The 12,621-nt window shown below is 28.6% G+C and overlaps 1 protein-coding gene across 2 annotated transcripts in view; it reads right to left on the bottom strand.

Moving 5' to 3' along the window:
• Positions 1 to 3,630: 3,630 nt before the first annotated feature.
• LOC129960330 (transcription factor CP2-like) overlaps positions 3,631 to 12,621 on the bottom strand; it is a 110,504-nt gene continuing 101,513 nt past the window's right edge. For both annotated transcript variants that reach the window (XM_056073700.1, XM_056073701.1), the window contains 8 exons: positions 10,799 to 10,953; positions 10,630 to 10,696; positions 8,655 to 8,754; positions 8,488 to 8,578; positions 5,864 to 5,904; positions 5,447 to 5,589; positions 4,059 to 4,110; positions 3,631 to 3,975 (listed from right to left, as the gene is read on the bottom strand). In XM_056073700.1, coding sequence (XP_055929675.1) covers positions 3,926 to 3,975; positions 4,059 to 4,110; positions 5,447 to 5,589; positions 5,864 to 5,904; positions 8,488 to 8,578; positions 8,655 to 8,754; positions 10,630 to 10,696; positions 10,799 to 10,953 — 699 coding nt within the window. In that variant the 3' untranslated portion in view covers positions 3,631 to 3,925. The remainder of the gene's footprint in view (positions 3,976 to 4,058; positions 4,111 to 5,446; positions 5,590 to 5,863; positions 5,905 to 8,487; positions 8,579 to 8,654; positions 8,755 to 10,629; positions 10,697 to 10,798; positions 10,954 to 12,621) is intronic.

The following is a 12,621-nucleotide window of genomic DNA, read 5'->3' as shown; positions in this document are numbered from 1 at the left end:
CTGTATCAAAAAAAAAAAAAATCCCCCTTCATGAGAATAATAGTTTTGAAAATCGCATTCAAATATACCCAGTCCTTCAATTTTTATGAATTTTTAAAGTATTTACAAATTTATGGGACACCCGGTATATTGTGTTGGATTTCAAAATTTATTTTTTTTTGCAATTTATGTCAAATAATATAATATCATTGTATTACAAATGAATTAGGGGAAAAAATTAAAAGTTGTCGTACGAGTGATCGAATGATTACAAATTTGCACTTTTGTTGACAGCTTGATCCATAATAATAATTAGCGTATTCTGGATATTTTTCTCTAAACAATAATCGTGAATTTCCTTATTTTGGATCGTTGGCAAATGATATTGCATTGATGGATCAAGTTTTCTTAGCAATTCAATAATACTAAGGAAACTCCCATTAAGAGGATCTTTCTGTGTGATCCTCAGAACGGCAAATTCTTTTCTGCCATTAGCTGTATAAATCTCTCAAAAATATTATGTCAGCGTTTTTCTACGTGCCTAATTAATTTTCCTATCTCTTCGTCAATAAGTTTTTCAGAAAACAATCTTTGCCCAATTTGCAACAACTGAGCTTGGCTTGTTAATGCTTTAGGAAATTCTCGAGCGCAGCTAGTCGCATATGAAAATTCTATCATTTATTGAAGCTGCGACTTGTAAGTGCACTTTCTGAATCGTCAGAAAGCTTGCAGTAGAAACAAATGAATTTATTTTTAGATATAGTTTAGTAGCCATAAGCAATCAACAGTTTTTCCATTTGGCAGTTTCCTTTTGCAATGAAAACTTGAAAACTATGATCTAGCTTTATTTTTGGGAAAATTTCTTGCTGTAATTGAAGGCGATTCATTTTTAAGGAAATAATCCCAAACATTTTAACTTAATATAGCTGGCCAAGTTGCAGGATCATCTGACAATTCTAAATATTTGGCTAGTTTCGAAGTCTCATTCTCTCTCGCCTAAGAAGCACCAATAACCAAATCAATTCATGAGTATCCTTCTTCGTAAAATTTAAAAATTCCGCAACGACTTAATCCACTTTCAGTTAACCACTTGATTGTTTGGCATAACTTCTATCACTGCCTAGTCTCATCCACTCCGGTTCTGTCATCTTAATTTTTTTGTTGCTCTTTTTGCTTTTTATAAGATAATTTTTGTTGAAATACTTTCTAAAACACCTTTCTCCTTTTCTATTTCGGCATTCTTTGCTTTGGGTACAAATCTCCTTTTACTGACACTTAAATATTTTCTACTGATGTCTCTTACGGAAATACAGAAATCAGAATAACCTTAATAATAATAATTAAAAAAATGACAACCAACGAATAATTCAAAAAGCGCCGAATACTGTAATTCATGTCAAATCCATTTATGTAATAAGAAGATATAGTAATATTGTTTTCGTAAATGTCGTTCAAAAGACTTGGCACACGGAAACATGAAATCTCGTACTCTCTAAAATTAACATTCAGATTTAAGAAGCGGAGACAGCAACGCTATAATTAGATAACCCTAAAAAGAAAGGTTCACTACCATAACTTTTAACTACTTTTTAGGCGATAGTTCAATACTTTGTATTTTGGCGTATTTCTGTGGGTCTTACATTCCAACTTCTGGAGTTGGTTTGTATTTTTTGCGGTTTCATTTGAAATCAGGTCTTTCATTTATCAGTAATTTTTTAAGTATTTACCTATTTGTAGGAATTTAATTAGAGTTTAAATTTAAAATGCCAGCAGTAGCCAGTAGTTTAATTTGCATGCTACGATAATATATATATATATATATATTATGATATGCATTTTACAGTCATTTTTAGCAAATTGATTTTACTAAAAACAAAATAAGATTCTAAAGCTTAAATGAAATGCAAATCAAATTCTGTTACTCAAAATGCGTTTTCCCAATTTTATGAAGGTGGAAGATGAAAAATAATGGGATTATTCCTTACACAAAGAAAAAAACATATTTCACTTGCAGCCAATACTTGGTTTGAAGAAAACTTAAGCAAAGCAGCAAATAAATTTTTATTTCTGAAATGGCAACTTTTTTTTTTTTTGTATTTGAATTCCATTAAATTTGACTATTTTATTTCAAGATAAGTTAGAATTTATTTTTAAGCAGCTGTATAATTGCTATGTTGCATTTGCTTCGAAAAAATTGGTTTTCAAACATAAAGTAAGTATTTGTATTTGTTCGACTGCTATCGAATAATGTTCCAAAGAGGACACTTCCAACTTCTACAATGAATAATCTTTATATAACAAACATACATATGGACGTGAAATGATCCAAATTCATAAATCGTCGTTTAGCAACAGCTGATAATTGGCGACTTTTCTTAAAATGTTGCCAAATTTTAAGACCTTATACCTCGATAACGGGAAACGAGGGCAACTAATTTATGCATCAAAAACGTTTCACTATGCTCTTTCAACTACTACTTATTTAGATTTTTTTTAAAAATGATTACAGTAAGGTATGGTTTCTGGTTAGACCAATAATATTTTGCTAAAAAAGATGAAATTTCGAATCTTTACTGAAACATCAGTCATGTATTTTTTCCCGTTTATTTATTAACCCCTTAACTGTTATTTTCTTTAGTATCTAATAAGATGACACTTTCTATTTTGGAAATATTTTTTTATTTTGATTCAAATGGAAATCCATTGAATACTTGACTTATCTATGTATTCGAAGTAATTTTAATATTGAATTATAATCTTTATGAATGGTTTATTTTTTGCTTGCAATTATCAAAATTCGATAAATAGATGCACGTATGGCGCTCGGGCAAAACAGTTAAGTGGTTAAAAAACACTGTAAAAATTATGTAAAACTTTTCTCAAAAGCAAATTTAAATTATTTTACCTTTTTTTGAACTTTATGAAATTACAAGATGAAATTTTATCCTTGTAAGAGATTCGGTTAGTTTACTGGTGCAAAGGCCATTCTTGACTATACTGTGCCATACATATAGTTAGATCATTTATCAGTTAAAAGCAATAAATAATAATAAAAGCGAATAAATTCAGATAAAAGTTCATAAAGTTGGTAGATGTAACAATGAAAGGATAAAATTTTAAAATTACAGCATTTTAAAAAGTGAAAAGTTTTGAAACAAAATGAAACTGTTAGAACAATGATATAATGCTCCGATATTTACTTATTTATTAATCCTTTATTTTCAAACAAACAAGAAAAAAATTAAAAATTGTGAAATGCAACTAAAACTGATACTAACTTTTAAATGGTTAGAGATATTTGGATGATATTTCTCTCTTGCCAAATCTCGTTGAGTCAATTACGATGAACGAAAAAGTGAACACGTTGAGAATTATGTCCGGCAGTTGAATAAAATGTGATGTACACTAAATCCACCCTTATTAGAAAAGGATCTTTAAATACTTTCTATTGTTTCAACAGCTATTAGATTAAATCGAAATCTCATATACAGAGTAACTAAAATAACCTGAAATTTAAGTCTTTCTTTATGAGTACGAATAGTTGAAGCATTAGTAAACTATACATCTCACTAGCTTTTATCCTCATTATATGTCAGAGTGAAGTGATTTATCAAGTATTTTCTAAACAAAATTTTAAAACATGAAAACATATCCAATGAAAAACTGCACAACGTTTATTAATTAATCTTCACCAAATTACAATTCCACTTGCACCATATAGACTTCAACAACTTTCAACATATCACAAAAAGTTTATCTGAGCTAACTTACTGTACAGTCATAAGTTTTGGATACTAAAATTACTACTACAATTCCAACAAATTCATAATAAATTGTAATGATAAAAAGGAAAATAAAAAATAAGCAATAGAAAGGCGTGAACATTGTATAATACTTTTATAACAAAAAAAAAAAAAAAATGCTCTACAAATATACAGAAAATAGCTCAATTCATCATTTGTTTTAAAAACACACAGCATTGTTCTTCACAAGAACCTGCAAAAATTGAAAAGTTCAGTTACTATATTTTATATATCATAGATTTCTTTTTATTTGGCAAATTTTGTGCAGCAGCTTACCTTCTATACATTCAACAACAAATAACGAATCTTGTAGCATATTGCAGACGACCTATAAACATATAAACAAAAATCCGAAAATGTAAAATATAAATGTAACTGAATTTTGTAACTGAAAAGAAATAATTAGAAGCTTTTACGTTTTCAAAATATAAATTTTTAAAGGATAATTTTTTATTGTCATTTTTTGTGAATATTACGGTACACAGAAAGTTTTCAAGTATTTCCTATGGTTCAATTAATAGACCACTGAACAGTTAATGTACTCGTCTGTGGTTCAAATCGCAGCCATAGTAGATTTATCTAAGAAGTGCCATTTTAACTCTAATTATATTTAGTTACGTATTAGATAATTCTAGGTCTTTGAAATCCTGGATAAGTATTCTAGAATATTCTTTAAACGTAATTTTGAATCCTACAAGTTGTAGGCAAATTCTTTGCTCTTGTATACTTTGTTCTCATATACAAATTTTCCTTGTTAAACTGTGCTTTACAATTCCTTGCATCCACTTGATAGTAGATATTTGTTTTTTGATTTGCTTAGAAAAAAAAACAAGTAATTTAAAACCTTAATTAAAAAAAAATATCTTGTAAAATTAATACGCAAATATCACAAGATTTGCTATTTTTTGGCATATTTCTAATGTAATCAATAAACATCATGGTAATTTTTCTCCTACAAATTTTCCAATTTTCTTTCCCAAACAGAAAACTGTTATTCACTTTTCAACAAATATCTTGACCCTCGTATAATCCACGAATAAATTAATAATTTTTCTCTAACATTCTTTTTGTAACCATTGTTTTTACATTTTTATCACTGAATTCACAAGATGAATTTGGGAGTAAATTATTAATTAAACGTTCTATTTTTCACAATACTTAAGAGTATAAAAAGCATATGTAGAAAAGTGTAGCTGAATTAATGTTTCATTAATATGGGGTTGTCAGATTTTGTCAAAATAAGTATTTCAAAATGTTAAGAAATATTATTATCTCTCTTCATACTTTTAACATTTTTCATGAAATCTTAAACATATTTTATCAAGTTAAATACCTAAATTTTCTTTCTTAAAAACAATTAATCATAAGCATATTTTCCAGTTTCTTGAAGAAATCAATATAAAAAGTTTCAGCAGCTCAGAAATACTTTTGAAAATTTTCGGATAAAATGTTAGTTGAAGATCATGCTTCAAAGAAAAACAGATTTTTTTTTTTCAGAAGTAGAACTTTATCACTGAAATCAGTAATTAAAAAAAAATCTATTTTGGATATCTTAAGTGCAAATTAAAGTTAGCAGGACAAATGCGGTAATCAAATTTGTCGATTCCAACAAGTACTATCTGAAATGAGAAGAGTTCATTTCGAAAAAGAAAACCATATAATACCTCGTCAGTGACTATTACACGTGTTCCAGCAGGTCCACTAACAAAAAATTCACAGTTGTACTCATCAGGCAATCCACAAAATGATTTTATCTTCGTAACAAATTCTACCACTCTAGTAGTCTTTAAATAAATAGCACTGTAAGCTGTAATAAAAGTAAACTTTCTTTATACATAGAAAGCCATATTCAAGCAATAATGAAAGGTATGCCATGATAAAATTGTTATTTCAATAATCAATGCCCTTTTAAGCTTTTCAATATCAGTTATAATGGATAGAGAGTTGTTATAATGGCACATCACATAGAAAAGAAGGAAAAAAGTACCAGGAAGTTTTAAACACTATTCAAACAAAAAGCAATTTTATGTTACAACTATAAAAAAAATTAAACCAAATAATTCCAAGGGGAAAAACACTACCTTTTTGAGTAGGTAATCGCACATAAGTTGTCACATAGCCCCTAAAACAAAATTCGACATTAAAAATGGAAAAAAGAAAATTAAGTAACTCATTATCTACTACAGGGCGAGTAGTCAAATTTTATCTTAATAAATAAGCAATTTGTAAGAACTTTTTATGCACCTTTGAGGAAAAAATTAAGGACCAACATTCACATAGTAGTTTTCATTATAGAACTAAGTTACGATGAAATTCACAAAGATGACCAAAAATATTATTCAGTAAAAAAAAAAAAAAAAAAAAAAAATGAAACAGAGAATGCCACCAGTAACTACTGCATATTTTTCATGGACATTAAAGCTAAGTTACTTAAAATGTTTTTCTGCAAGTTTTTCATGAAAATTTCATTCAAGCACATTGAATTCACATCTGAAATATTTTATTTACATTACAGTCTGTATTAAGAAGAAAAATATCACAACTTTTAAATTTTTTAATAGAAAGAAGGTAAAGAATATAAGTAAACAAATCTGGAATAAAAAAAAAACATATAAAACTTTATTAACTATATAAAAAAAGTTTTCCGTTTCTTTTTAGAAATTTCACTATCTAACTCTTTCAACTGTTCAATTTTCTCATTAATAATTATTCGCAATTCATTAGATTTTTTTAGCTAAGAAAAGTCTCTGGTTTAACCAGTTTGTTGAACAAGTTGAATAGCATTACATTCAATTTCAGCAATTTCCCCTTTTAAGAGAGATTTATTTTTCCGTAAAGATGACGAATCAGATTCTGTCTTTTCTTTATGTCACTGACAGTAATTTCTTTAGCTCTGTTCCTTCAAAAATAGGTGATAATTTGTTTGGGCTGCTGATGCTGATTGATATTATCAATTCTTTATCAATAAAATTCACCAAAAATTCTTTTCATAAAAATACATTTATAAATTAAAAGAACAATCTTGCTTTTATTCCTTTTCAAATAACTTTATCTTTACTTAATCTATAACTTTAACTTTATAACAATCTTATTTTTATTCAATAACTTTTATCTTTAAATCTGTTGGGATAAGAGTAGAATAAACGACTAATATTTATATATAATGATATTGCTTAGTTCAATTTTAATTAATTTCCTATTCTTTACCCTAAATTAGTCTATGTTATTTTCTTCTAAAATTTTCTCTTACTTCCGGATCCAAATCCTATTTCTTTTTATATAATTATTGCCGACATGCACTCTAAAAATAGCATTTTCTTTGTTTCTTTGTTTCGCACGAAGGGATAAATATTCCTGGCGCCTACGCATTTATTTCAGAAATAACTCAGATTCCCTTTTATAAGTCGACACATGTCAAAGAAATCCCTGTCGGATATATATATGTGTGTAATGATATCTCTTAATATAATTTAAATCTTAATTTCCAAATTTTTATTTTAATTCAGATTATATTTACTTCATTCTAAAATAGTCTTTAATTTTCTGATCCAATTCCTCTTTTTAATTTAATTAATTCCGCACGCGCTCTATTCACAACAGCTCACTTCACTTATCTCGCGCTCCGAGTGAAGGGATTAAAATCTTAAATGCTTACCACATTCTTTAAAAGATACCTAAATTTCCCTTTCCTAAGAAGTACACGTGTCAAAGAAATCCCTATCAAAATCTCATAGTAAAACCATCGTAGGGAAAAATTTCGGCCTCTTTTGCTCTTGCGTCGCGATGTAAACGGATGTCAGTTTTATCAACGATTCTTGTATATAAAATGCCTCTAATAGTGAAATAAATCGATGTTAAAAATTCAAATTGTCTTTTTTTCTGCCACGCAACTGCTAAAATATATTTACATTTAAATAGTCGAAAGGAGAGTTAGCTGTGCTAAAAAACTCAAATTATTAAAGAATTAAAATTATATTCAAATCCACGTGAGAGGCAAGCAAAATGAATCGACACAACAGTTCAGACACTGCCGTTAATTTCATCCCAAATGAGCGGACACGCTACTTGTATTCGAGGTTTAAGTTGCTTTTCCCTTATTAGGAATGTCACATTCTTTAGAGAACCATAAACATTTCATTCTATATTTATTTTTGTAAGCCTTGAATCATACAGTGTATTCATTTTTTGTATATCCACAGTGAATTGAGTATACATTTTTTCGTCATACTGTAAATATATATAACTTCCGCATAAAATTACATGCAGCAAAAAAATTTAAATAATTTATCGCTGAAAATATAATAAATATTGTACAAAGAAGTAACCAGGAATAAAAGTACAACAATGAGTGTAAGTCGCAGCTAAACCATTTTACATACGTATTTCTTGCCAAAAAATAAAATTATCCCCAAAAATATTTTTTTTAAAATCAATGCAAGCAAAGGAGATTTTACATGCATTCGAACTCATTAATGCAAATGAATCAGCAACCAGCATAACTTCCTTCTTTATGGTTTGCACTTTTCATTGAAAGATGAGACAAGAAAAAGAAAATTTATTCCTATATTAGGAATAGTCTAACCACCCAAAAATTTTATTTTATCTTCATAAAGAAAAATAAGCACCTTTACATCCCTTATTTAAGGACCATAAAAAATAGCAGTTTTTAATGACGCTACATACCTTGTACTAAACAAAAACTCACTTTTTGTGTAATGCATTATAAAGTCGGATACCATTGGCAGCACCACAGATTTCAATCAAATCAGTGCGAGTGAGATTTAGGATATCAGCTCCTGTGAAGAAAGATAGAATGAAGCAACATTTACAGCGACTTACAAATAAAGAGAAAATTTAAGGAACAAAACTTGCCAGAGAAGCTTGAAAATTCTTTTACATAATTCCCAAACATGTTTTTTTGTAACCAGGCCGTACACTGAGAAGGAGTAAAATCATGTGATATGGCTGCAGTCTAAAAGAAATTTATTATAACTAAACAAAAATAATTCTGTACATAGATCCACACTCTAAAATTTCAAAAATATCATGTATAAAAAATAAAGAATACAGTATTCATTCAACAATAATTTTTATATGCTTATTGAGCAGTAAATTAACATAATATTTAAAAACAAATTTTTAATGGATGTGCATTAAAATATTATTTTCAGTACAATACCTAAGGATAAAACATTATTTGCAGATTTAGACAAATTAAATTACAAAGCCCAATCAAAGAAAGTGATTTTAGTGATAAGGATAACTGTACAAAAGAGTTTCTCAATGCAAGTTCGCATTCAACTGATTCTGATATGTATGTTCAAAGATAATTTTTCTAGTGTTAATGTATTTTGAAAAATTTATAAAATATATTAATATACCAAGAGATATATATAAAGAATTTATAGGTTTATTTTTATACTAGTTCTTAACCTGTTTGTTTAAAATGCCCTAGAAAACCGTGCTACGAAATTCACACAAGTCGATAAAAAAAGGGCCAATTTTACCCACTGTCAATTTTTTTATTTTTCATATAATTGTTAAATTTTACATTATATGGTCTTCTATATACCTTCATATACTGTAAAAATAAATATGGTTTAAAAAGTAAAAAGTAATATGTTTTTTCAAGAATATTATTTATTGAAACATGTAATTCGAGAAGAAAATAAATGTTCCAACGCATTTACTTTTGTCAATAACATTTATTTTGAAAAATTTCTAAAACATATCTATATATCAAGAAAAATATCTGTAAAATATATTGGCAGTTTCTCATACTAATGCATTCATTAGAAAATTTGAGTGTAAATGAAATGCGGTCTCGTTGACCGCACCTCCCTAGTTAAGTCCTAACATTTCACCTCCCCAGTTAAGGGTTAATCGAGAGGGATACCAGTAGGAAAAATCCGATTCTTCAATGGTTCGGCTTATAAAATAAAAATGCAAAAAATGCAATAAATTGATTATATTTACTATTAAAATCTCAAAATGCAAACCCCTTCTTTATAAAGAAACATCTGTAAACAATATAAATTAATAAACCAATTTATATTGTGTGCATTGCAACCATTTAACCAACTTCTAATTTTTCTTTAAGTTCATCATTTATTCCATAAATATTTATCAAACATAATTAACAAGTCAGTCAATAGATCATCTAAAGTTCCCAGCTCATTATAAGAATGATTAAAGCTTTTTGCAAAATCATTTTTCATTTGATATATATGTAACAAATTCCATTTATTTGCGTTTTAAGAAGTAATTCTTTATCTTGCAACGTAAATTGAAGGATAAAAACACTTTTACTTTAATTTCTACGTCGTAAGGGCTTTTAGATGGGGGGGGGGGGGTTGGCCTCTAAAAATTTAATTTTAACTGCCTTAACTAATAGCAATTCTTTAGCTTATTCCAAAATAATCTTTTTTCGAATGCAATAAATAAATAAATAAATAAATAAATAATAATTCGCATCTTTGTAAGCGTTTTGAATGTCGCATCGATGAGACGCACTTTTTTAACAAATGGTCATGCCTCGGATTTACTTAACATCTGAAAGATTTAAAACAATTTTTCAACATTGCAATAAATATGCTTCAAAATTAAAATATACTGATTTGACCCAGACTTCAAGATATTTATTCACGTACAGCATCTTTCTCTTATTATATAAATTCTTTAATTTCTTCTAATTACGTTCAGTTTGAAAAAATTAACTAATAAATCTGTATATCTATCATACGTTTGACAGTGGTGAGAGTTTTACAATATAAATGCAAATGCAAATTTTTTATCATACGATAACATACTACAGAATGATGACAACAGAATTTAAAAATAAACTCACTTTGTCAAAATAATTTTCAACGCATTCTCGAGTATCAGTGGTGGAAGTCGCTGGTGTTCCTTCGTAACTGTATGAAAGAGCAATATTTATAAAATGAGATTAACAATTTTATTTCATATATATTAATCATATTGAAAATAATATTTATCAAAAATTTCTTTCAACAAACCAGTCCTTCTTCGGAGAATCTAATAAACATTCCAAAGGAGGGCTCTGGGGAGAACATCCACTTGAAAGGGGCGAGCTAGGTGTTGGTGAAGTTCCAGCAGATGCATAGTTAGAATTATTTGAATGAACTAAAGCCCAAGAATCAGAAGGGCATAGCTGTATTATAAAGAAGAATAAATATGCATAAAAGGTAGTCAATTGAAATTTGCATTAGCAAGAATGTATGAGGTAATATTGCTGTGACAACTATTTTTAGAATAGTAATGGATTTCAGTCTATTAAAATAAATTAATTTAATAAGATTGTTTTCTGCAAGATCATTAAAAATGTCGTGTTTATTGTTTAAAAGAAGGTAAAAATTGAACTTTGTTTCAGGATAATAAGATAATGATAATCTCGTTTATGAGAAGTTTTTATAATATTTAGAACATCATCCCCACCCCCCACACACACAAAGTTCTCCTAATCAAAAGCAAAAAAAGAAAAAAAAATGTATAGTATTTTGATGATTTTCAGAATTCTTAAAAATTTATTCGAGTTCCTTCAGTTATCATTCATTGCCGTCAGTTTTATCGTTGCCAATTCAGAAGCAGTTTTTAATGTTGCTTAATATTTATCTTTGTCTCAACCTCCGAAGTTTCATTTGTTATTTAATAATTAGTCCCATAATTTTATACATTATTATGTTTACATTTCCATTTAATATTATTATAAGTTACATTTGTTTTATACATAATGAAATCTAATACAAGCAAAATGAATTTTAGCTTGTTCGTATTTCATGCGCTGGTTCCGATTGCGATAAAAACTTTACCAACTGATTGCTTGCACTTGCGTAAAGGCTATAGGCATAGTATAATTATTAGATTTTTATTTTGAACACAATAAAATTTACAAACAAATCGTTTCATACGTTTCTATTATTCAACATGAATTGACAAAAGAAACAGTAAAGGCAAAAGGCAAATGTCATTCGGAGTAAATTGCACATATATCAAACAAAATAAAATATCATCGATGCCAAGTGAAATGAAATCGAAAATATTTAATGAAAGCACTAATTTTTTTCTCTTTTCGTTAATGAATAGTTATCTGTACAAGGTATTGTCATTCAGCGTTCACAATATTTTGTCTGCGGCGAACCGCACATATTATTCAAAGTTTATTTCACATAAGCAATATAGAATTATTATTATCGATGCCGACGAAGGTAAGTTATATATAATGGAAATTTTCCAGTGCAAACAGTAATTTTTCTATTTATTCAGTGAATCGACAAACGATATTACGGTTATAAAAGCGAATGTCGTGTTGATTGCTTCGTCAAAAAATATGCCTCCCAAACGTTCGTCACTTCGTATATCTTCGAGCGCTGCACGTAGAAGTAAGCAAATTCGAGCATCTCAGACAAGCGAGCAATGAAGCAGATCTTTTACGAATTGCAAATTCATGCGCTTTAGAAACTCAAAATCAACATGCAGCAAGAATAGAAGGAATACGCGCATCAGAATAAAACACCAACATGCGGCAAGAATCGAGGCAAATTCTTAACGGAAAGTCGAATGGAGAAGATGTGCTCATTCCACGCATTCCCATTATTCCCAACGATGTGCTTTTGATTTCAAACGACTGCCGTTCCCCATTCGCCTTGCATTCTCGAGGAATTATCAACAAGATGCAAAGTCAATCACTTCAAGTGTGCGGGTTGAACCTAGAAAATGGCCAGTTCAACATATCCAGCTGCGTGTTGAATGCTCACGAGTCGGACAGTTAAGAAATTTGCTTTTGATGAAGATGGAAAAACAAAAAATGCGGTCTACCCTA

Source organism: Argiope bruennichi, chromosome X2, assembly GCF_947563725.1.
Source record: "Argiope bruennichi chromosome X2, qqArgBrue1.1, whole genome shotgun sequence".
Lineage (NCBI taxonomy): Eukaryota > Metazoa > Arthropoda > Arachnida > Araneae > Araneidae > Argiope > Argiope bruennichi.
Note: the sequence above shows the minus strand (reverse complement) of the source record. Positions and strands in the feature narration are given on the sequence as shown.